Genomic DNA, 26,116 nt, shown 5'->3' with positions numbered 1-26,116 from the left:
GGGACAGCCATAGCATTAGGGGCTTGGATGGGGAGAAATTTGTTGAGTGTATTCAGGAGGAATTTCTCATTCAGTATGTGGATGGCCCGACTAGAGAGGGGGCAAAACTTGACCTCCTCTTGGGAAATAAGGAAGGGCAGGTGACAGAAGTGTTAGTGAGGGATCACTTTGGGACCAGTGATCATAATTCCATTAGTTTTAAGATAGCTATGGAGAATGATAGGTCTGGCCCAAAAGTTAAAATTCTAAATTGGGGAAAGGCCAATTTTGATGGTATTAGACAGGAACTTTCAGAAGTTGATTGGGAGAGTCTGTTGGCAGGCAAAGGGACGTCTGGTAAGTGGGAGGCTTTCAAAAGTGTGTTAACCAGAGTTCAGGGTAAGCACATTCCTTATAAAGTGAAGGGCAAGGCTGGTAGAAGTAGGGAACCTTGGATGACTCGGGAGATTGAGGCCTTAGTCAAAAAGAAGAAGGAGGCATATGACATGCATAGGCAGCTGGGATCAAGTGGATCCCTTGAAGAGTATAGAGATTGCCGGAGTAGAGTTAAGAGAGAAATCAGGAGGGCAAAAAGGGGACATGAGATTGCTTTGGCAGATAAGGCAAAGGAGAATCCAAAGAGCTTCTACAAATACATAAAGGGCAAAAGAGTAACTAGGGAGAGAGTAGGGCCTCTTAAGGATCAACAAGGTCATCTATGTGCAGAACCACAAGAGATGGGTGAGATCCTGAATGAATATTTCACATCGGTATTTACGGTTGAGAAAGGCATGGATGTTAGGGAACTTGGGGAAATAAATAGTGATGTCTTGAGGAGTGTACATATTACAGAGAGGGAGGTGCTGGAAGTCTTAATGCGCATCAAGGTAGATAAATCTTCGGGACCTGATGAAATGTATCCCAGGGCGTTATGGGAGGTTAGGGAGGAAATTGCGGGTCCCCTAGCAGAGATATTTGAATCATCCACCGCTACAGGTGAGGTGCCTGAAGATTGGAGGGTAGCAAATGTTGTGCCTTTGTTTAGGAAGGGCGGCAGGGAAAAGCCTGGGAACTACAGACCGGTGAGCCTGACATCTGTAGTGGGTAAGTTGTTAGAGGGTATTCTGAGAGACAGGATCTATGGGCATTTGGAGAGGCAGGGACTGATTAGGAACAGTCAGCATGGTTTTGTGAGAGGAAAATCATGTCTCACGAATTTGATTGAGTTTTTTGAAGGGGTAACCAAGAAGATAGATGGGGCTGTGCAGTAGACGTGATCTACATGGACTTCAGCAAAGCCTTTGACAAGGTACCGCATGGTAGGTTGTTACATAAGGTTAAATCTCACGGGATCCAAGGTGAGGTAGCCAATTGGATACAAAATTGGATTGACGACAGAAGACAGAGGGTGGTTGTAGAGGGTTGTTTTTCAAACTGGAGGCCTGTGACCAGCGGTGTGCCTCAGGGATTGATGCTGGGTCTGCTGTTATTTATATTAATGATTTGGATGAGAATTTAGGAGGAATGGTTAGTAAGTTTGCAGGTGACACCAAGATTGGTGGCATTGTGGACAGTGAAGAAGGTTATCTAGGATTGCAACGGGATCTTGATAAATTGGGCCAGTGGGCCGATGAATGGCAGATGGAGTTTAATTTAGATAAATGTGAGGTGATGCATTTTGGTAGATCGAATCGGGCCAGGACCTACTCCGTTAATGGTAGGGCGTTGGGGAGAGTTATAGAACAAAGAGATCTAGGAGTACAGGTTCATAGCTCCTTGAAAGTGGAGTCACAGGTGGATAGGGTGGTGAAGAAGGCATTCAGCATGCTTGGTTTCATTGGTCAGAACATTGAATACAGGAGTTGGGATGTCTTGTTGAAGTTGTACAAGACATTAGTAAGGCCACACTTGGAATACTGTGTACAGTTCTGGTCACCCTATTATAGAAAGGATATTATTAAACTAGAAAGAGTGCAGAAAAGATTTACTAGGATGCTACCGGGACTTGATGGTTTGACTTCTAGGGAGAGGTTGGATAGACTGAGACTTTTTTCCCTGGAGAGTAGGAGGTTTAGGGGTGATCTTATAGAAGTCTATAAAATAATGAGGGGCATAGATAAGGTAGATGGTCAAAATCTTTTCCCAAAGGTAGGGGAGTCTATAACGAGGGGGCATAGATTTAAGGTGAGAGGGGAGAGATACAAAGGGGTCCAGAGGGGCAATTTTTTCACTCAAAGGGTGGTGAGTGTCTGGAACGAGCTGCCAGAGGCAGTAGTGGAGGCGGGTACAATTTTGTCTTTTAAAAAGCATTTGGACAGTTACATGGGTAAGATGGGTATGGAGGGATATTAGCCAAGTGCAGGCAACTGGGACTAGCTTAGTGGTATAAACTGGGCGACATGGACATGTTGGGCCGAAGGGCCTGTTTCCATGTTGTAAACTTCTATGATTCTATGATCTACAAGATGCACTGCAGCAACTCATCAAGGTTACTTCGATAGCACCTCCCTCCCCTGCGACCTCTATTACCGAGAAGGACAAAAGCAGCAATGTCATAGGAACACCAACACCTCCAAGTTCCGTTCCAAGGTACAGACCATTCTTACTTGGACATATATCACTGTTCCTTCATTGTTGCTAGGTAAATATCCTGGAATTCTCTACCTAACACCATTGTGGGAGGACCATTGCCGCAAAGACTGCAATATTTGAAGAAGGCCTACCATGACATTCTCAAGGAAACTAGGGATGGACAATAAATGCACTCTTGCCAGTGTTGCCTACATCCCGAGAACAAAAAATTATGAAATTTGGTTATGATAAATCAAAAAAGAAAACTGAAAGACATTGCAAGTTGTAACGTAACACCCCTGACTTTGAATTCCTCATCTTTGGATTCAATGAAAGGGCAAATATGAAATGGTTGGATAATTAACAGGGGCAACTAGAATGAAACAAGTCTAATTTACAGTTTCTGAAAGAACAATTTTACCTTTGTTAATAACATGAAGATAACGTCACCGCTATCCGTATGGAGGACCTTGACAACTTCTTCATAAAGACTGACAAATTCATCTGGAGATATATTTGGAGTGAAGTATGGTGACAAAAGGTTGCACAGTCTTCTATTCTGAAGAATTGTTTTCAATACCGTTTTGCTTTCTGTTTTAGCACAACTAAGAAAAACCTAAACAAAATCACAGATAGAAAAATATTCAATGACCAAAATAAAAAGAAAAAGAAAAACAAAAGGTAAAAATCTGAAATTCTATTAAAATACATTGTAGATAAGTTTGTACCAAGCAAAGGTTCAATGATTTAAGGAGTAAACATATTTTAAAACATTTAAAAGCTGTTTTATGATTTAATTTTAAAAATAGTAGAAATCCTAACTCTTATGTTCAATATTAAACTTCAAATAGTCTTGGGATTTACTAAATCAAAACTCTGAAGAACTTGACTACATTAGGATCCTCTAAAATTCAAAGGGTAGATATTACTGTTAGTGATATTATTATCTGAACACTTAATAGCTTGTATCAAATTTCCCTCTCTGCTATTTGAACATAGGCACAAACTCATTTAAAATTAATGGGTTAATACCTTTGTTAAAATAATTTTACAACACCAAGTTATAGTCCAACAAATTTATTTTAAATTAAATTCCACAAGCTTTCGGAGGCTTCCTCCTTCGTCGGGCGGATGGTGGAAATGATATTTTCGAATCCTTCGCATTTGAAAAACATAGATCAATGCCTGGTGATCAAATGCGAAGGATTCGAAAATATCATTTCCACCATCCGCCCGACGAAGGAGGAAGCCTCCGAAAGCTTGTGGAATTTAATTTAAAATAAATTTGTTGGACTATAACTTGGTGTTGTAAAATTGTTTACAATTGTCAACCCCAGTCCATCACCGGCATCTCCACATCTTTGTTAAAATAGTGGAAGAGTAATTTGGTACAAGTGTATTAAGTATAACATTGCCATCAGCAATTTTTACCCTCAAACTTTTGCAAAGAATCACTCATTTTAACATATTTTCTTTTATAGTGCATTTAGTAAAAATGGCTGGCACTACGAGTGATGCCATTACAAGCAAGAACTTTCAGAGGAATTTCCGTTATAATAGACTGCCTCCATTTTTTCTTTGACACTTAGGTTTTCCATCAGATGAAATGTTAATGCATTGCTCTTGCGAACATAACACAGAAATAGAAAATAAAAACATATCTTACCTTGTTCTGGTTCACAAATAATAGCAAATCAAAACACAATAGTAATGACTTAGATGAAGGCATAGAAAGTCTCAGATCTAAGTTTGCCGACGACACAAAGATTGGTGGCATTGTAAGCAGTGTAGATGAAAACATAAAATTACAAAGGGATATTGATAGATTAGGTGAATGGGCAAAACTGTGGCAGATGGAATTCAATGTAGACAAATGTGAGGTCATCCACTTTGGATCAAAAAAGGATAGAACAGGGTACTTTCTAAATGGTAAAACGTTAAAAACGGTGGATGTCCAAAGGGACTTAGGGGTTCAGGTACATAGATCATTGAAGTGTCATGAACAGGTGCAGAAAATAATCAAGAAGGCTAACGGAATGCTGGCCTTTATATCTATAGGACTGGAGTACAAGGGGGCAGAAGTTATGCTGCAGCTATACAAAACCCTGGTTAGACCGCACCTGGAGTACTGTGAGCAGTTCTGGGCACCGCACCTTCGGAAGGACATATTGGCCTTGGAGGGAGTGCAGCGTAGGTTTACTAGAATGATACCTGGACTTCAAGGATTAAGTTACGAGGAGAGATTACACAAATTGGGGTTGTATTCTCTGGAGTTTCGAAGGTTAAGGGGTGATCTGATCGAAGTTTATAAGATATTAAGGGGAACGGATAGGGTGGATAGAGAGAAACTATTTCCGCTGGTTGGGGATTCTCGGAGTAGGGGGCACAGTCTAAAAATTAGAGCCAGACCTTTCAGGTGTGAGATTAGAAAACATTTCTACACACACAAAGGGTGGTAGAAGTTTGGAACTCTCTTCCGCAAACGGCAACTGATACTAGCTCAATTGCTAAATTTAAATGTGAGATAGATAGCTTTTTGGCAACCAAAGGTATTAAGGGATATGGGCCAAAGGCAGGTATATGGAGTTAGATCACAGATCAGCCATGATCTTATCAAATGGCGGAGCAGGCACGAGGGGCTGAATGGCCTACTCCTGTTCCTATGTTCCTAAGCCCTAAAAGTTACATTCTTGCAAATACTCAGTGAATAAATGCACCTCATGGTGTGCTACTATGCCAAGCAGAATAATAGCATCCTTGATTTGTTCCCTGTTGTGCTGAGTTAGATGATCGAGGTGTCACAGTCTCAGGATATGGGGTAAGACATTTAGGACTGAGATGAGGAGAAATTTCTTCACTCAGAGGGTGGTGAACCTGTGGAATTCTCTACCACAGAAGGCTGTGGAGGCCAAGACACTGAATATGTTTAAGAAGGAGCTAGATAGATTTCTAGACACAAAAGGCATCAAGGGGTATGGGGAGAGAGCGGGAATATGATATTGAGATAGAGGATCAGCCATGATCATACTGAATGGTGGAGCTGGCTCGTAGGGCCGAATGGCCTACTCCTATTTTCTATGATCCCTGTTCATTCTCATAGCAAATTCCCTTCTCCGTTGTTTTAGTGAAGGATCAACCTGTTTATTTTAATTGGGATAATGCTACTGTTAAAATAGACGAATTTGGACCTGATGAGAGGAGGGCGCTTCAATTTGCTTCAGGGTCTTGAGGAGGAAAATAAAATCAGCCAAAGTTCCTGTTCCTGATTGCCATCTTGTAATCCCTGTTGAAAAGTTTGCACACCTGGATATCAAGAAGTAAAATTCTTCCAGTCAATAATTTTAACAAATAAATTGGTGCGAGCACAAAATGGGATTTCTTGTTTTGTACTGCGAAAATTATTTGAGAAAAGGAATTTTACTCATCCCTCATTAAGGTGAGAGCAAGATCAGATGTGGCTGTAATGTCACTTGTTGAATAGTCAGCCAACATTAACTGCTTAGGTTCACATACACTTGGTTGAGGCACCAGAGGGCTTACTGTGCCTCTGGAACTAAAGCTCAGTATGAGTAAGTAACCTCAGGAGAGAAGGGAAAAAATAAAACCCCAAATGTACTGCGCTTATTAAATGATACCAAAATGATATCCAAACAGATTTATACTTTGTGTGTATTTACTTGCTTTAGACATATGCAACATGTAAGTAAACAATAGTCATACCTGTCCAAGAATTTCAATGCATGATGTAAAGAACTGCTTTGTTGGTGGATGACGTTGAGTTTCATCACAGACAAAGGACACAATCTCATAGAACAAGGCAATGCCCACTTTCTGATAACTTTCTGTATGCTGGAGCTTGAAGGCATTCACCAAGGCCCTGGAAATAATCATAACTCGAATAAGGAAAGTCAGCAAGTAAAGAATGTGATTGGTAATAAAAGTTCAAAGAAAAATGCTCATGATTATATACAACTATATATCCTGAAAAGTTGTTTCCAATAATTGGCAAATCGTTAACAAGGAGCACATACGCAGGAATAATATAAGGAATAGGAGCAGAAGTAGGCTGTAAGGCCCCTCGAGCCTGCTCCGCCATTCAATCGGATCATGGCTGATCTTCGACCTCAGCTCCACTTTCAAGCCTGATCTCCATATCCCTTGATTCCCCAAGAGTCCAAAAATCAATCTATCTCAGCCTTGAATATCAATAGAAGAATGAAATGGAAAGGGAATTTTTTTTTCCCCACAGAGAGTTAATTAGAACAATAACTTGCATTTATAAAGTACCTTTAATGTAGTAAAATATCCCAAGGCGCTTCACAGGAGCATTATCAGACAAAATTTGACACCGAGCGACATAAGGAGATATTAGGACAGGTGACCAAAAGCTTGGTCAAAGAGGTAGGTTTTAAGGAGCGTCTTAAAGGAAGAGAGAGGTAGGTAGACGCAGAGGGGTTTAGGGAGGAAATTCCAGAGCTTAGGGCCTAGACGGCTGAAGGCACCGTCGCTAATGGTGGCCATAGAACATGCAATACTTTGCCACAAGTGGTTATTTGGCCAAGTAGTTCAAAAAGGAAGAATGTAAAGGGATGAAGGAAAAAAAATGCATGAAAATGGGTTAACATTTGAAGAGCTAGTACCAGCAGATGTGCCATAGGCCAAATGGATTCCTTTTGTGCTCTAATTTCTATGAATTTATGTTGCTTCAGAGCTGTTGGGGTCTGGAAATAGCTTGTAGGTCTTTCAATCTCTCAATTTTCCACACTGCCTGAGGAAGGGGAAAGCCCCCGAAAGCTTGTGGGATTAAAAATAAAATCGTTGGACTATAACTTGGTGTTGTAAAATTGTTTACAATTATCTTTTTGAGGGTGCGAGGCACAATGAAAACATTGATGGTAGTGCAATCCCCTCTCAGTCAGAATTCAGCTTTTCACACAGCACAACTCAAAGGAATTAACAATAATGGCAACGACAGCTTGCGCATATATAGTACCTTTAACATAAAATAAAAGCTTCAAAGTACTTAATAGAGGTGAAAATAACTGGAACCAAGAAATGGATGCAGAAGGATCGGGGTGTTGACTGAAAGCAAGATCAAGGTGGAAAGCTTTTAAAGACAAGTAGCAAGGCAGAGGGGGTTGGAGTGTTTGCGGAAACAGCTGAAGGTACTGTAGGTGAAAATAGAAGTAGAAAGATGGTTGCAAAGGAGGCAAGAACTGGAAGAGTGGAGGATGGCAAGAACATACAGCTGAATGAGGTAGTAGAGGCAGGGAGTGACAAGGCCATGGAGGCATTTATAGATGAGGACAAGGATTTTGAAATTTATGTACATGCAACAGGGAGTTTGTAATGGTTGATGAGCACAGGAGTAATAGAAGAATGGGAAATAGTATGGGATAGGATGCCAGTAGTGCTGTTTTGGCCGAGTTGCAATTTGTGAAAGGTAGATGCCGGCAAGGAGAGCATTGGAGGTAATGAATCTGGAGGTGATGAAGCATATCAGTGGTATTGGAGATAATGTAGGGGTGAAGGTGAGCAACGTTGTGGAGGCTGTCTTGGTGATGGCAAGGATGTGGGGTTTGAAACTTAGCTCAGAGTCAAACAGGACACTAAGATTGAGCACAACTGGGTTCAGCCTGAAGGAGCTATCAGAGAGGGAGGGTGCTGGGTGGTAAGGTGAGGAGTTTTGGTTAGGAGGGGAGGGGTGAAGGTGGCTTGGAGATGAAGGAAATTCCTGCTCCGTCTGTTCTTGATATCAGCTAATCAGCTGAAAAGCATAGTGGTGATTGTGGAGTCAAGAGTGGTAAAGCTGGCTGCCATCAGCATATATGTGAAAGCTAACCCCATGTCTTTAAACAAACTTAGCAGACAGGGTTGAATGACAGTGAGCGGCGGGAGAGAGCGAGACCAGAGCGGGGATATAAAGAGCGCGGAGAGAGGGAGAGTTCAGTCGGTGAGCGGCGGGAGAGAGCGAGACCAGAGCGGGGATATAAACAGTGCGGAGAGAGGGAGAGTTCAGTCGGTGAGCGGCGGGAGAGAGCAAGACCAGAGCGGGGGATAAAAACAGCGCGGAGAGAGCGAGAGTCCAGTCGGTGAGCGGCGGGAGAGCGCGAGACCAGAGCGGGGATAAAAACAGCGAGGAGAGAGGGAGACCAGAGCGGGGATATAAACAGTGCGGAGAGAGCGAGAATTCAGTCGGTGAGCGGCGGGAGAGAGCGAGACCAGAGCGGGGATATAAACAGCGCGGAGAGAGTGAGACCAGAACGGGGATATAAACAGCGCGGAGAGAGTGAGACCAGAGCGGGGATATAAACAGTGCGGAGAGAGCGAGAGTTCAGTCGGTGAGCGGCGGTAAAGAGCGAGACCAGAGCGGGGATATAAACAGTGCGGAGAGAGCGAGAGTTCAGTCGGTGAGCGGCAGGAGAGAGCGAGACCAGAGCGGGGATATAAACAGCGCGGAGAGAGCGAGAGTTCAGTCGGTGAGCGGCGGGAGAGAGCGAGACCAGAGCGGGGATATAAACAGCGCGGAGAGAGGGAGAGTTCAGTCGGTGAGCGGCGGGAGAGAGCGAGACCAGAGCGGGGATATAAACAGTGCGGAGAGAGCGAGAGTTCAGTCGGTGAGCGGCGGTAAAGAGCGAGACCAGAGCGGGGATATAAACAGCGTGGAGAGAGCGAGAGTTCAGTCGGTGAGCGGCGGGAGAGAGCGAGACCAGAGCGGGGATAAAAACAGCGCGGAGAGAGCGAGAGTTCAGTCGGTGAGCGGCGGCAAAGATCGAGACCAGAGCGGGGATATAAACAGCGCGGAGAGAGCGAGAGTTCAGTCGGTGAGCGGCGGGAGAGAGCGAGACCAGAGCTTACTCTGAGAGGGAGACTCTGAGACCAGCGGCAGTTCGGGGTGACGTCACCAGTCAGAAAGTGACGCGGCACAGGGGAGGCAGCTGATTGGTGAGTAGGTTCAGGTGAGTATTTCTCCCATTTTACTGTAAGTAAAGTAATAAGAAAGGGAAGATCTGCAGGTTTTATAGCAGGTAGTGTTTTTTTTAGTGAACCTAGGTCCCTAGTATAGTTAACATTTTCTAATTTCAACGTAATTTAAAAGGGGTAACTCAGCTCAGGCAAGTCATGGCAGCAGACCTCGCACCCGTGATATGCTCCTCCTGCAAGATGTGGGAAGTCATGGACACTACCAGTGTCCCTGCCGACCATGTGTGCGGGAAGTGTGTCCACCTGCAGCTACTGACCGATCGTATCTCGGAGCTGGAGCTGCGGGTGGACTCACTGTGGAGCATCCACGATGCAGAGAAACTCGTGGATAGCACGTTTAGCGAGTTGGTCACACCGCAGGTAAAGGGTATACAGGCAGGAAGTGAATGGGTGACCACCAGGAAGAGTAAGAGGTGCAGGCAGGTAGTGCAGGGGTCCCCTGTGGCCATCCCCCTCTCAAACAGATATGCCACTTTGGATGCTGTTGTGGGGGATGACTTATCAGGGGAAGGCAGCAGCAGCCAACTTCCTGGCACCACGGGTAGCTCTGCTGCACAGGCTGGGAGGAAAAAGAGTGAAAGAGCTATAGTGATAGGGGACTCAATTGTAAGGGGAATAGACAGGCGTTTCTGCGGCCGCAACCGAGACTCCAGGATGGTGTGTTGCCTCCCTGGTGCAAGGATCAAGGACGTCTCGGAGCGGCTACAGAACATTTTGGAGGGGGAGGGCGAACAGCCAGCTGTTGTGGTGCACATAGGCACCAACGATATAGGTAAAAAAGGGGATGAGGTCCTAAAAGCAGAATATAGGGAGTTAGGAGGTAAATTAAAAAATAGGACCTCAAAGGTAGTAATCTCAGGATTGCTGCCAGTGCCACGTGCTAGTCAGAGTAGAAATAGGAGGATATTTCAAATGAATACGTGGCTAGAGGAATGGTGCAAGGGGGAGGGATTCAAATTCCTGGGACACTGGAAATGGTTCTGGGGGAGGTGGGACCAGTACAAACCGGACGGTCTGCACCTGGGCAGGGCCGGGACCGCTGTCCTAGGAGGAGTGTTTGCTAGTGCTGTTGGGGAGGGTTTAAACTAAAGTGGCAGGGGGTTGGGAACCTGAGCAGGGAGAGAGAGGAAAGCGTAACAGGAAGGGACAGAAGGTATGGAGTAATAGGTAAAGTGTTAAAAAAGAAAAAAGCAGGAACTAAGCGTCACAAAACAGATTTGAAAGTTCTTTATCTGAATGCACGTAGCATTCGTAATAAAATGGACGAGTTAACGGCACAAATAACTACGTATGGGTATGATCTTGTGCCCATTACAGAAACATGGCTGCAGGGTGACAACGACTGGGAATTAAATATGCCAGGGTATTTAACAATCAGGAAGGACAGGCAGGAAGGAAGGGGAGGTGGGGTGGCTATGTTAATAAAGGAAGGAATCACTGTAATACAGATAAATGATATTGGGACAAAGCATCAAGATAATAAAACAGTTTGGGTGGAGATAAGGAATAATAAGGGGAAAAAAACATTAGTGGGCGTAGTATATAGGCCTCCTAATAGTTGCAACTCTGCTGGAAGAAGTATTAATCAGGAAATAGTCGGGGCATGTAATAAGGGAACAGCTATAATTATGGGGGATTTTAATTATCATATTAACTGGACAAATCAAATTGGGCAGAGCAGCCTTGAGGACGAGTTCATTGAGTGCATCAGGGATGGATTTCTTGAGCAGTATGTAACGGATCCTACAAGGGGGCAGGCAACCTTGGACCTGGTCCTGTGTAATGAGTCAGGATTAATTAATAATGTCCTAGTTAAGGATCCCCTTGGAACGAGCGACCACAACATGGTTGAATTCCATATCCAATTAGAGGGTGAGAAGGTTGATTCTCAAACAAGCGTACTGAGCTTGAATAAAGGAGACTATGATGGTATGAGAGCGGAATTGATTAAAGTGGACTGGGAAAATAGATTAAAGGGTAAGACGGTACATGAGCAGTGGTGTTCATTTAGGGAGTTATTTTACAACTTTCAAAATAAATATATTCCACTGAGGAAAAAAGGGTGTAAAAGAAATGACAGCCATCCGTGGCTAAGTAAAGAAATCAAGGATAGTATCCGACTAAAAACAAGGACATATAAGGTAGCCAAACTTAGTGGGAGGATAGAAGATTGGGAATTCTTCAAAAGACAACAAAAAGTAACTAAAGGATTGATTAAGAAAGGGAAGTTAGATTATGAAAAGAAATTAGCAAAAAATATAAAAACAGATAGCAAGAGTTTCTATAGTTATGTAAAAAGAAAAAGGGTGGCTAAGGCAAACATAGGTCCCTTAGAGGATGAGACCGGGAAATTAATGGTGGGAAACATGGAGATGGCAAAAATGCTGAACAAATATTTTGTTTCAGTCTTTACAGTAGAGGACACTAAGAATATCCCAACACTGGACAAACAGGGGACTCTACGGGGGGAGGAGCTAAATACGATTAAAATCACTCAGGAGATGGTACTCAGTAAAATAATGGGACTCAAAGCGGATAAATCCCCTGGACCTGATGGCTTCCATCCTAGGGTCTTGAGGGAAGTGGCAGTAGGGATTGTGGATGCTTTGGTGATAGTTTTCCAAAATTCCCTGGACTCAGGAGAGGTCCCGGCAGATTGGAAAACTGCTAATGTAACACCCTTATTTAAAAAGGGTAGTAGGCAGAAGGCTGGAAATTATAGGCCAGTTAGCTTAACATCTGTGGTGGGTAAAATTTTGGAGTCTATTATTAAGGAGACAGTAACGGAACATTTAGATAAGCATAATTTAATAGGACAAAGTCAGCATGGCTTTATGAAGGGGAAGTCATGTCTGACAAATTTGCTTGAATTCTTTGAGGATATAACGTACAGGGTGGATAAAGGGGAACCAGTGGACATTGTGTATTTAGACTTCCAGAAGGCATTCGACAAGGTGCCACATAAAAGATTATTACTTAAGATAAAAAATCACGGGATTGGGGGTAACATTCTGGCATGGGTGGAGGATTGGTTATCGAACAGGAAGCAGAGAATTGGGATAAATGGTTCATTTTCGGACTGGCAACCAGTAACCAGTGGTGTTCCACAGGGGTCGGTGCTGGGTCCCCAACTCTTTACAATCTATATTAACGATTTGGAGGAGGGGACCGAGTGCAACATATCAAAATTTGCAGATGATACAAAGATGGGAGGGAAAGTAGAGAGTGAGGAGGACATAAAAAACCTGCAGGGGGATATAGACAGGCTGGGTGAGTGGGCGGAGATTTGGCAGATGCAATATAATATTGGAAAATGTGAGGTTATGCACTTTGGCAGGAAAAATCAGAGAGCAAGTTATTTTCTTAATGGCGAGAGACTGGAAAGTACTGCAGTACAAAGGGATCTGGGGGTCCTAGTGCAAGAAAATCAAAAAGTTGGTATGCAGGTGCAGCAGGTGATCAAGAAAGCCAACGGAATGTTGGCTTTTATTGCTAGGGGGATAGAATATAAAAACAAGGAGGTATTGCTGCAGTTATATAGGGTATTGGTGAGACCGCACCTGGAATACTGCATACAGTTTTGGTCTCCATACTTAAGAAAAGACATACTTGCTCTCGAGGCAGTACAAAGAAGGTTCACTCGGTTAATCCCGGGGATGAGGGGGTGGACATATGAGGAGAGGTTGAGTAGATTGGGACTCTACTCATTGGAGTTCAGAAGAATGAGAGGCGATCTTATTGAAACATATAAGATTGTGAAGGGGCTTGATCGGGTGGATGCAGTAAGGATGTTCCCAAAGATGGGTGAAACTAGAACGAGGGGGCATAATCTTAGAATAAGGGGCTGCTCTTTCCAAACTGAGATGAGGAGAAACTTCTTCACTCAGAGGGTGGTAGGTCTGTGGAATTTGCTGCCCCAGGAAGCTGTGGAAGCTACATCATTAGATAAATTAAAAACAGAAATAGACAGTTTTCTAGAAGTAAAGGGAATTAGAGGTTATTGGGAGCGGGCAGGAAATTGGACATGAAGCTGAGTTCGGATCGGTCAATGCCCTGTGGTGGCGGAGAGGGCCCAGGGGCTGTGTGGCCGGGTCCTGCTCCTACTTCTTGTGTTCTTTAGATTTGTGGTTGGGATCAGATCAGCCATGATCTTATTGAATGGCGGAGCAGGCTCGAGGGGCCGATTGGCCTACTCCTGCTCCAATTTCTTATGTTCTTATGTAACACAGGCAGAAGAGAAAGGAACAGGGAGGAGACTGAAAGTTTATTCCCAGAGCAGAAGCTGAATGGGCTGTGTTGAGATAGGGGAATGAAGCAATATGGATTACTGCTCTGGAAAAAGGTGTGGCTGGAGGTGTAATGCGTACAGCAGAGGATGCTAATAGCAGAGCGAAGGGGAGCTGTAGGCCTGGCCTGGAGGGACTCAATCCAGGAACAGCAGCAGGAAAGGTAGGCAGTGGAGCAGTGGTAGTGGGAAGTGATAATGAACAGCAAGCAAAAAAAATTGGTGATGGGACAAGAGTAGAAGAGCGAGGCAGAGCAGGAGTGGAAGGCAGTCAACAAGAATAATGAAGGAAAACTTGGCTTTGGAGTGGCACGGAATGGACAAGAAATGGCTATGGTTTACATATGTGAACTGGGTAATCTATGCATAACTAAGTAAATTTATGACAGAAAGCATTGTGGATACCAAGCGAGGTGCAAGTAGCATTGCCAACCCTACCTGATTGCCAGGGAGTCTCTTGGAATGGTGTGTGAATCACCCAGCACTGCTGCTAGCAGCCCGGGAGAACATTGTGCTTTAAATTTCCCACCGCAGCAGCGGTCCACCCCCTCCATAACGAGCCCCCGCCATAATGTCAATGGTCGCCACTGCAGAGAAGCCTCTGGCTCGGTGATGTCAACCCGCTACCGCAGGGAGCTGGCCCTCACTTAGGGGCAACCAGAAACAGGACCGGTTGGTTGCCGCGAGTCTTGGGGGGGGGGGGGGGGAAGAGAGGGGAGGGGATAGAGTCAACAGGGACTAGGGAGATGAGGGATTGAAGCATGGGCGGTGGGGGGGGTTTCAGGGATGGAGGTACAGGAGGAGAAGGGAGACTGGAGAGAGACTGGGGAACGGGGGCTGGAGGATGGGGGCTCAGGGAGAGAGGGTGATGGGAATAGGATGGGGAGTCAGGAGAGAGACACTGAGCAATATGGGGGATGGGCGATGGAGGGTTGAGCGGAGAGAGGGAAACTGGGGGTTCGGGGGGAGGAGAGAAAGTGAGACTGGGGAGAGTTGGATTGGGGCTCAGACAGGGGGAAGACAGGGAGACTTGGGAATTGGGTGGCCATGGGGCCCAATATTTCTTGCAGAGCCGAGAGCAGCAGCAACAACATGGTGCGTGGGAGGGACACCGAGAGAGGAGCAGCCAGTAAGGGGCGAGTGAAACCTGGCGACTTTATTATTGGTAAACAGTGAAAGATTATTTGCACTGGTGGGCAAATGGAGAACAAAGGGACAGGGACTGATAATTCTCACTGGAAGAACCAAAGAGGAAGGGAGAAGGAAGGCTTTTGAATTTAGAGTTATTAGATCTTAGGATACTTCACTACAAGTGGTTATTGAGGCAGAGACCAGAACATCATTTCAAAGGGAATGGGTCAAGTATTTTAAAAGGAGGAATATAAAAAGGGGTTATAGGACAAAGCGCCAGCACTGGCACAGGCACCGACAAATGGTTTCCTCATGTCTGTCATTTCTATCATTCTATGAAAACTCTCCTTTATCAAGTCCGATCCCAGGGAGTGGATTAGAAATGTTGATGCTGAGCTGAGTTTAGGATGATATATGCTATGAGAAGTATCACAACCACCCTTTTGGCGACTATCTCTCAGTTTGGTACAGGTTGGTCTGTGCTGGCCAATTTGACGTGAGAAGTCCAAGTGTAGGTTGGCTCTGACTGAGGCTCTCAGTTCAGGGTTGTCACCTTCACACAAAACGTGAGACCAAACCAAAGTCCAAGGAGGTAGTTAGCGATGTGGTTGGGGAATGGATTTGGACGAATAGCAATTTATGTAGGATAGAATTTTGTAGGTGACAAAGGTGAGGATGAGGGTTTAGCAGCAGTCAAGAATGAGGTAAGGTTGAAGGTGGGTGATGCTATGGAAGTGGAAATAGGCCATTAAAGATTGGATATGGGGTGTGCCGATCAACCTTGGGTCAAACAGTGGGTGAAGCAGCTGAATGTGGAGCTGGAGAGGCAGATGGAAGGTAGTGGGGGGATGGGGGGCTAGGTTGTGTAGTTTTTGGCAGGAGTCAAATAGGATGGCTTCAGTCTTGCTGATGTTAAGTTGGAAGACATTCTTGCTCATTCACGCACAGCGATGGCCATTAGATTGTGTTGGCATAGAGGTAGTGCTGGGTTTTTCAACGTGCATGTGGAAGCTGATCCCATACCTACAGATGATGTTGCTGAAGGGCAGCATGTATATGAGGAAAAGGAGGGGGGCCAAGGATTTGGAGTGGGAACAGACAAAGGGGGTTGGAAAAGGTGGGTTATCGTCACAAAGAGAAGCTTGGGACTGTTTTTACCCTGAAGGATAATCCTGCTGTAATGGGATGGTTTGCTCGTGGAAAGGGAAATATGGTATTGTTTAGAGTGATTCATCCACATCTGGTGGTGATCCAGATACTGACAAAGGAGGATTGCTTTTCTGTTGTCAATGCAAGTGGGAGTGCCTCTTCCAGTCCCTCTACACCCCCATCTCCCACCAGGATGGCCTGCGGGCCTTCCGCTTCTTCCTTGAACAGAGGCCCAACCAGTCCCCATCCACCACCCCGCCTGGCTGAACTTGTTCTTATGTTGAACTTCTCCTTTGACTCTACTCACTTCCTCCAAATAACAGGTGTTGCTATGGGAACCCACATGGGTCCTAGCTATGCCTGCCTTTTCGTGGAATACGTGGAATATTTTTTGTTCCAGTCCTACTCAGGTCCCCTTCCTCACCTCTTTTTCCCCTCACATTGATGATTGTATCAGTGCCGCTTTCTGCTCTTGCCCCAAACTGGAAAATTTATCAACTTTGCTTCCAATTTCCACCCCTCCCTCGTCCCCACATGGCCCCTCTCCAACACTTCCCTTCCCTGACTTCTCCATCTCCGGGGATAGGCTGTCAACCAATAACTACTGTAAGCCCATCGACTACCACAGCTACCTTGATTACACTTCCTCTCACCCCGCTTCCTGTAAGGGCTCTTTTGCACTCTCTCAGTTTCTCCGTCTCCATCGCATCTGTTACGACGATGCCACTTTCCACATCAGTGCTTGCGATAGGTCTTTTCCCTCAACCGAGGATACTCCTCCACTGTGGTTGACAGGACCCTCGACCAAGTCCATCCCATTTCCCGCCCTCACCCCTTCCTCTCAGAGCCACGATAGGGTTGCCTTTGTCCTCACCTTCCACCCCACCAGCCTCCACTTTCAACGGATCATCCTCCGCCATTTCCGCCACCTCCAGCGCGATCCCACCAGCAAACACATCTTCCCCTTTCAGCATTCCAAAGGAACTGCTCCCTCTGCGACACCCTGGTCCACTCTTCCATCACCCCCAACACCCGCTCCCCTTCCCGTGTCCCCAACTCTTTACAATCTATATTAACGATTTGGAGGAGGGGACCGAGTGCAACATATCAAAATTTGCAGATGATACAAAGATGGGAGGGAAAGTAGAGAGTGAGGAGGACATAAAAAACCTGCAAGGGGATATAGACAGGCTGGGTGAGTGGGCGGAGATTTGGCAGATGCAATATAATATTGGAAAATGTGAGGTTATGCACTTTGGCAGGAAAAATCAGAGAGCAAGTTATTTTCTTAATGGCGAGAGACTGGAAAGTACTGCAGTACAAAGGGATCTGGGGGTCCTAGTGCAAGAAAATCAAAAAGTTGGTATGCAGGTGCAGCAGGTGATCAAGAAAGCCAACGGAATGTTGGCTTTTATTGCTAGGGGGATAGAATATAAAAACAAGGAGGTATTGCTGCAGTTATATAAGGTATTGGTGAGACCGCACCTGGAATACTGCATACAGTTTTGGTCTCCATACTTAAGAAAAGACATACTTGCTCTCGAGGCAGTACAAAGAAGGTTCACTCGGTTAATCCCGGGGATGAGGGGGCGGACATATGAGGAGAGGTTGAGTAGATTGGGACTCTACTCATTGGAGTTCAGAAGAATGAGAGGCGATCTTATTGAAACATATAAGATTGTGAAGGGTCTTGATCGGGTGGATGCAGTAAGGATGTTCCCAAAGATGGGTGAAACTAGAACTAGGGGGCATAATCTTAGAATAAGGGGCTGCTCTTTCAAAACTGAGATGAGGAGAAACTTCTTCACTCAGAGGGTGGTAGGTCTGTGGAATTTGCTGCCCCAGGAAGCTGTGGAAGCTACATCATTAGATAAATTTAAAACAGAAATAGACAGTTTCCTAGAAGTAAAGGGAATTAGGGGTTATGGGGAGCGGGCAGGAAATTGGACATGAAGCTGAGTTCGGATCGGTCAATGCCCTGTGGGTGGCGGAGAGGGCCCAGGGGCTATGTGGCCGGGTCCTGCTCCGACTTCTTGTGTTCTTTAGATTTGTGGTTGGGATCAGATCAGCCATGATCTTATTGAATGGCGGAGCAGGCTCGAGGGGCCGATTGGCCTACTCCTGCTCCAATTTCTTATGTTCTTATGTTCTTAAGCACAGGAGATGCAACACCTGCCCTTTCACCTCCTCCCTTCCCACAGTCCAGGGCCCCAAATACTCCTTCCAAGTGAAACAGCGATTTACTTGTACTTCTTTCAATTTGGTATGTAGTCGCTGCTCACGATGCAGTCTTTTCTACATTGGGGAGACCACACGCAGATTGGCTGATCGCTTTGCTGGACACCTCCGTTCAGTCCGCAAGCATGACCCTTAGCTTCTGGTTGCTTGCCATTTTAACTCTCCGTCTCACTCCCACTCTGACCTCAGCCTCCTACACTGTACCAATGAAGCTCAACGGAAACTCACAGAACAGCACCTCATCTTTTGATTGGGAGCTTTACAACCTTCTGGACTCAACATTGATTTCAATAACTTCAGATCATAACCACTGCTCCCATTTCTTTGGACTAGCAGGTGCTGGTAATGGTTCTGCTGTAGCCATTTACAGCTCCTCTTGACCCATCTTTTGTTTCTTTACTTGTCCCATTACCACCCTCTTTGCCTTGCACCATCATCCCTTTTTTCATTTTATCACACCTACACTCCACCCTATCACAGAACTTCCCTTTTGCTCTTTCTTCCCCTCCCCGGCTCTGTACTTGCCTACAAACTGTTAAATCTTTACTTCTTCCAGTTCTGATAATAGGTCATCGAAATGTTAACTCTTTCTTTTTCCACAGATGCTGCCTGACCTGCTGAGTATTTCAGATTTCCTGTATCCGCAGCATATTGCTTTTGATGGAAGTGTGATTGGGCTTGGCTCTAAAACTCCCATGGTGGAATGACTTAGCAACACTTACTATCAAGTTCACTTGGATGGGGTACCAGAAGATGACCTATACCCATGGAACCATACAGCAGCAAGAGACAAATCTTAAGAAGAGTTGGGGATTGGAAGGGGAAAATTGCCCAAAAAATTCAAAATTGTGGCAGAGGAGAGGGTGCCCTTCCGACAACTTTAGGCCGTGCTACACTGACCTGCATTTGATGCTGATAGAAATGGACGAATAAGTAAACGTAAAGCAACACTACAGAAAAATTACAGAAAGTTGAAATCAATAACATTGACAAGACAATAGATAGAAACATGCAATGTTGACTGGATTGTGTAACAAGGTAGATGCAGAAGGGTTGAGACAACATTAAACTGTAACAGAGCAGCTGTAATAAAAGTTTAAAATAAATGAACTTTTGTGGGTACATTTAAAAAAAAACTTCGTCCATATGAATGAATCTTACTGGCAATTCAACAGTGTGGAGGACTCTGGCCACAAACTGATATCCCACCAACAATTACCGCCCCATCAGTCTACTCTCAATCATCAGCAAAGTGATGGAAGGTGTCGTCGACAGTGCTATCAAGCGGCACTTACTCACCAATAACCTGCTCACCGATGCTCAGTTTGGGTTCCGCCAGGACCACTCTGCTCAGACCTCATTACAGCCTTGATCCAAATATGGACAAAAGAGCTGAATTCCAGAGGTGAGGTGAGAGTGATTGCCCTTGACATCAAGGCAGCATTTGACAGAGTGTGGCACCAAGGAGCCCTAGTCAAATTGAAGTCAATGGGAATCAGGGGGAAAACACTCCAGTGGCTGGAGTCATACCTGGCACAAAGGAAGATGGTAGTGGTTGTTGGAGGCCAATCATCTCAGCCCCAGGACATTGCTGCAGGAGTTCCTCAAGGCAGTGTCCTAAGCCCAACCATCTTCAGCTGCTTCATCAATGACCTTCCCTCCATCATAAGGTCAGAAATGGGGATGTTTGTAGATGATTGCACAGTGTTCAGTTCCATTCGCAACCCCTCAGATGATGAAGTAGTCCAAGCCCGCATGCAGCAAGACCTGGACAACATCCGGGCTTGAGCTCATAAGTGGCAAGTAACATTCGCGCCAGACACGTGCCAGGCAATGACCATCTCCAACAAGAGAGAGTCTAACCACCTCCCCTTGACATTCAACGGCATTACCATTGCCGAATCCCCCACCATCAACATCCTGGGGGTCACCATTGACCAGAAACTTAACTGGACCAGCCATATAAATACTGTGGCTACAAGAGCAGGTCAGAGGCTGGGTATTCTGCGGCGAGTGACTCACCCCCTGACTCCCCAAAGCCTTTCCACCATCTACAAGGCACAAGTCAGGAGTGTGATGGAATACTCTCCACTTGCCTGGATGAGTGCAGCTCCAACAACACTCAAGAAGCTCGACACCATCCAGGACAAAGCAGCCCGCTTGATTGGCACCCCATCCACAACCCTAAACATTCACTCCCTTCACCACCGGCGCACAGTGGCTGCAGTGTGTACCATCCACAGGATGCACTGCAGCAACTCGCCAAGGTTTCTGCGACAGCACCTCCCAAACCCGCGACCTCTAACTCCTAGAAGGACAAGTGCAGCAGGTACATGGGAACACCACCACCTGCACGTCCCCCTCCAAGTCACACACCATCCCGGCTTGGAAATATATCGCCGTTCCTTCATCGTCACTGGGTCAAAATCCTGGAACTCCCTTCCTAACAGCACTGTGGGAGAACCTTCACCACACGGACTGCAGCGGTTCAAGGCGGCGGCTCACCACCTTCTCAAGGGCAATTAGGGATGGGCAATAAATGCCGGCCTCACCAGCGACGCCCACATCCCATGAACGAATAAAAAAAAACAAGTGATCATAGAAATATAGAAAGGTTACAGCACGGAAGGAGGCCATTCGGCCCATCGAGTCCGCGCCGGCTCCATGCAAGAGCAATCCAGCTAGTCCCACTCCCCGTAGCCCTGCAAATTTTTTACTTTCAAGTACTTATCCAGTTCCCTTTTGAAGGCCATGATTGAATCTGCCTCCACTGCCTCCTCAGGCAGTGCATTCCTGATCCTAACCACTTGCTGTGTAAAAAAGCTTTTCCTCATGTTACCTTTGTTCTTTTGCCAATTACCTTAAATCTATGCCACATATTAGAGCTTCAACCCCTCACCCCTCCTCACTCCTGTGTGGGGAGACTTTAAAAAAAAATAAACTGACTAAATTGTGAACAAAAGTATCATTTGAAAGATTGAAGACTGCAATGGAGTCTGCAGGAAATATTTCCACATTTCATCAGATTTGGAGATGGCTAAATGAGAGCATATTTAAACTTTTTCTTTAATATCAGAATTGCATTTTCTAGAACATAGAATATCAATATTTCTTTTTGTTACTGGAGGCACTAACTTACGTTATAAAATTTTCCACATGTACAGCAGCTTCGGCAATGTTTTGAGGAGGAGGTTTGGCAGCATTGGTTTGCAACTGCTTAATGTCTTTAAATAAAGCATCAAGCTGTTGTTTGATGGCATCATTCTTGTACAATTCCTTACACTGAAATTTGAACAGAAATTCAATGATTCAATTTCAGTTATTTTGTCAAGATGGTTTACATAAACACATACAATTGAAATATGTATGACCTAACTTCATATATTTTTTAATGATAATTCCTTACTACCAGTATACTTGTGTTGATATTAGAATCCCAATATTATTTATTACACAGAATTTACAGCAGAAAAACAGCCTATTCAGCCCAAATGGTCTATGCCTGTGTTTATGCTCCACACAAGCCTTCTTCCATCTTACTTCATCTAACCCCATCAGCAGATCCTTCTATTCCTTTCTCCCTCATCTAGCTTCCCTTTAAATGCATCGATGCTAGTCGCCTCAACTACTCCACATGGTAGCAAGTTCCACATTCTAACCACTCTCTGGGTAAAGACGTTTCTCCTGAATTCCTTATTAGATTTATTAGTGACTATCTTATTTTTATGACCCCTAGTTTTGGATTTCCCCCACATAATGATGGTCAGTGTGCCTTTTCAGTAATATTCATGCTTTTTCACATATAACTGGTTAAATGAAGAGTAGAAAGTTCTGAAGCAGTTTTGATAGTTTATTTAACCAAATGTATGAATTTGTTATGAACATTATTACATTTGCTTCCTTGATAGTGGCTATGATTAAAGGTGCATGATGCTCCACAGACAAATTTAATACAAAACCGGCAATTGGGCAACCTAACTCAGGCCACTGATAACAAAAAAATATATACATACATGAGGGTGTACATATACCATATACAGTAAAAAGCATTAATTGGCTAATGAACTGTAATAGCAATCATACTGGAAATAAATGTTTTCTTCTCTTTCCTTTAATCATTTACTGTGTTCATAATAAAGCAGTTGCTGACTTGATTAATTTTATTGTCCATGAGTACTAATAGAAATTAAGATGACGGTGGTGTTTGACTTCTAACTGAGATCAATGATGGTGTATCCAGCAAGATAGTCACTCCCTTCCAAAAGAAGATTGGAAATATATTGCCGTTCCTTCATTGTCACTGGGTCAAAACCCTGGAACTCCCTACCTAACAGCACTGTGGGAGAACCTTTACCACATGGACTGCAGCGGTTCAAGAAGGTGGCTCACCACCACCGTCTCAAGGGCAATTAGGGATGGGCAATAAATGCTGGCTTTGCCAGCGACGCCCACATCCCATGAACGAATTAAAAAAAAACATTTGGTTACCTGCCTTGCATCAGTGCTACCATTCTCGCCTCTGAGTCAGGAGGTCGTGGGTTCAAGTCCCACTCCAGAGACTTTGAGAACATAATCTCGGCTGACACGTCAGTGCAGTACTGAGGGAGCACTACATTGTCAGAGGTGCCGTGTTTCGGATGAGCTGTCCCGTCCAACCTCTCAGGTGGACATAAAAGAATCTATGGCACTATTCAAAGACGAGCAGGGGAGTTCGCCCTAGTGTCCTGGTTTCAATCAACATCACCAAAAAAAAATTATCTGGACTAAGCAAAGAGAGGGCACGAAAAATATTAGCAGGTAAAAATCAAAGAAAACCCAAAGATGTTTTATAAATACATTAAGAGTAGGGCCTATTAGAGACCAAAAAGGTAAACTATGTGTGGAAGATATGGGTATGGTTCTTAATGAATATTTTGCATCTATCTTCACAAAGGAGAGGGATGATGCAGGGATTGAAGTTAAGGAGGAGGAGTGTGAAATATTGGATGGGATAAACATAGTGAGAGAGGAAGTATTAAGGGGATTGACATTTTTGAAAGTGGATAAATCACCAGGACCGGATGAAATGTATCCCAGGCTGTTAAAAGAAGCCAGGGAGGAAATAGCGGAGGCTTTAACAATCATTTTCCAAACTTCACTGGATACAGGCGTAGTGCCAGAAGACTGCTAACGTTGTAGCGTTGTTTAAAAAGTGAGCAAAGGATAATTATAGGCCAGTCAGCCTAACCTCTGTGGTGGGCAAATTATTGAAATCAATTCTGAGGGACAAGATAAACTGTCACTTAGAAAGGCATAGACTAATCAAGGACAGTCAGCAAGGATTTGTTAAGGGGAGGTCGTATCTGACTAACTTGATTGAATTTTTCGAGGAGGTGACAAGGAGGATCGATGAGGGTAGTGCAATTGATGTCGTCTACATGGATTTTAGCAAGGCTTTTGACAAGGTCCCACACGGCAGATTGGTCAAAACAGTAAAGGCCCATGGGATCTAAGCGAATGTGGCAAATTAGATCCAAAATTGGCTCAGTGGCAGGAATCAAACGGTAATGGTCGACGGGTGTTTTTGCGACTGGAAAGCTGTTTCCAGTGGGGTGCCGCAAGGCTTAGTACTAGGTCCTTTGCTTTTTGTGGTATACATTAATGATTTTGACTTAAACTTAGGGGGCATGATTAAGAAATTTGCGGATGACACAACGATAGGTCGTGTGGTTGATAGTGAGGAGGAAAGCTGTAGACTGCAGGACGATATCAATGGACTGGTCAGATGGGCAGAAAAGTGGCAAATGGAGTTCAATCTGGAGAACTGTGAGGTAATGCATTTGGGGAGAGCAAACAAGGCAAGGGAATACACAATAAATGGGAGGATACTGAGAAATGTAGAGGAAGTGAGGGACCTTGGAGTGCATGTCCACAGATCCCTGAAGGAAGCAGGACAGGTAGATAAGGTGGTTAAGGCGGCATATGGAATGCTTTCCTTTATTAGTCGAGGCATAGAATATAAAAGCAGGGATGTTATGCTGGAACTGTATAAAACACTAGTTAGGCCACAGTACTGCACACAGTTCTGGTCACCACATTAGAGGAAGGATGTAATTGCAATAGAAAGGGTGCAGAGGACATTTACGAGGATGTTGCCAGGAATGGAGAATTTTAGCTATGGTGACAGATTGAATAGGCTGGGGTTGTTTTCCTTGGAACAGAGGAGGCTGAGGGGTGATTTGATTGAGGTGTACAAAATTATGAGGCGACTAGATAGAATGGATAAGAAGGACCTATTTCTCTTAGTGGAGGTCAAAAACCAGGGGGCATAGATTTAAAGTGATTGGTAGAAAGATTAGAGCAGAAACGAGGAAATATTTTTTCACCCAGAAGGTGGTGGGGGTCTGGAACTCACTGCCTGAGAGGGTGGTAGAGGCAGAAACCCTCAACTCATTAAAAAAATACCTGGATGTGCACCTGAAGAGCCGTGACCTGCAGGGCAATGGACCAAATGCCCGAAAGTGGGATTAGGCTGGGTGGCTCGTTTCTCAGCCAGCGCGGACACGATGGGCCAAGTGGCCTCCTTCTGTGCCGTAAATTTTCTAAGATTCTATGGTCATTATTTCGTTGCTAAACGTGGCACCCTGCTGTGTGTAAATTCGCTGTCGGCGTGTCCCTTGTGACAGCCTGAGTTCGTGAAAGGCACGAGAAAAAAGTTAGTTTATTCTTTCTTTACAACAGTGAAATACACTTCAAAAGTATTTCATTGGCCGTGAAGTGCTTTGGGGTGCCCTGAGGATGAGAAAGGCACTGTATAACAGCAAGTTCTTTCTTTCTTACTAACCCATCAACTTCAGCTCAAAGTTTTTTATGTTGAAACTGACACCACTAAACTGTGTTTGGATCAGGTTTCAAATCTCCAGACAATTTAGGAGTTCTTTAAGTGACAGTGAGCGAGGATGAGGGAATAGCGCACTAATTTCTAAGTTGGCGGATGCTACTTTGTTCACTGGACACACCATTATTGATTAGGTGCATTTTTCTAAATTTTACGGCAGTTGATTTGTTCTCAGGCTATGTTTAATTTTACATTTTGGTTGCTTTAGCTATGTAGCATACACATGGGGGAATAATTACCAACCTTTAGAGAGATTTTTGCTGCTCCTTGGCACACATGATTAGCAGAGCTACCTCGGCATTCCAATTTCATTGTGATTTGCTCCTCCCGATTGCTATACAATTTAGGCAGTATGTTCAAAAGCACAATGTCTAGCGCTATTTGCTGGGACTCCCACTGGGCTGCAATTCTGAAGAACAAAAAGGTTATTCTGTTTTTCTCCACGATCCATGAAATTAGTCCTCCATTATCTTAAGTCACTTTTAGCAATATGTTGTCTTGCCTTAGAAGAAAAAATCATATTTCTATTTACCATTAAAAATAGTAGTACAAACGAGAAAATGTTACTGCTATTGGAAAGTATTATGACAAGGGATGGAATTATAGATTTCTATATACCTAGGAGAGAACAGGGTGGAGTGTCAGAAACAGATACCATCCTGGTGAGCAATATACCAGTCTGTTGTATTTTTATAAATCACAATGTGTTCCCAGATATAATTTGGTTTGAATCACCCGCCTAAAGCTATCCTGATCAAGATGGCTCACAGAAAGAATAAACTAACTCTTAAGGGGACAGAGTCCCAAGATATTTTTCATCAACTGCTGTATCTGTACCATAATAATGCACCTTTTTGATACCTTCACTAAAGTATTCTATTCACTATCAATTTTGGTGCAGA

At 44.5% G+C, this 26,116-nt stretch overlaps 1 protein-coding gene across 1 annotated transcript in view; it reads right to left on the bottom strand.

The window, feature by feature from the left end:
- The window catches only part of epg5 (ectopic P-granules autophagy protein 5 homolog (C. elegans)), a 182,076-nt gene that overhangs the window by 63,446 nt on the left and 92,514 nt on the right, over positions 1-26,116 (bottom strand). Inside the window, exons 27-30 of the mRNA XM_067985336.1 lie at positions 25,458-25,623; positions 21,477-21,619; positions 6,271-6,427; positions 2,972-3,166 (exon numbers count right to left, since the gene is read on the bottom strand). Of these exons, the coding sequence (XP_067841437.1) occupies positions 2,972-3,166; positions 6,271-6,427; positions 21,477-21,619; positions 25,458-25,623 (661 nt within the window). The remainder of the gene's footprint in view (positions 1-2,971; positions 3,167-6,270; positions 6,428-21,476; positions 21,620-25,457; positions 25,624-26,116) is intronic.

Source organism: Heptranchias perlo, chromosome 1 (genome assembly GCF_035084215.1).
Source record: "Heptranchias perlo isolate sHepPer1 chromosome 1, sHepPer1.hap1, whole genome shotgun sequence".
NCBI classification, from domain to species: Eukaryota; Metazoa; Chordata; class Chondrichthyes; order Hexanchiformes; family Hexanchidae; genus Heptranchias; species Heptranchias perlo.
This window is presented reverse-complemented; position numbering and strand designations above follow the sequence as displayed.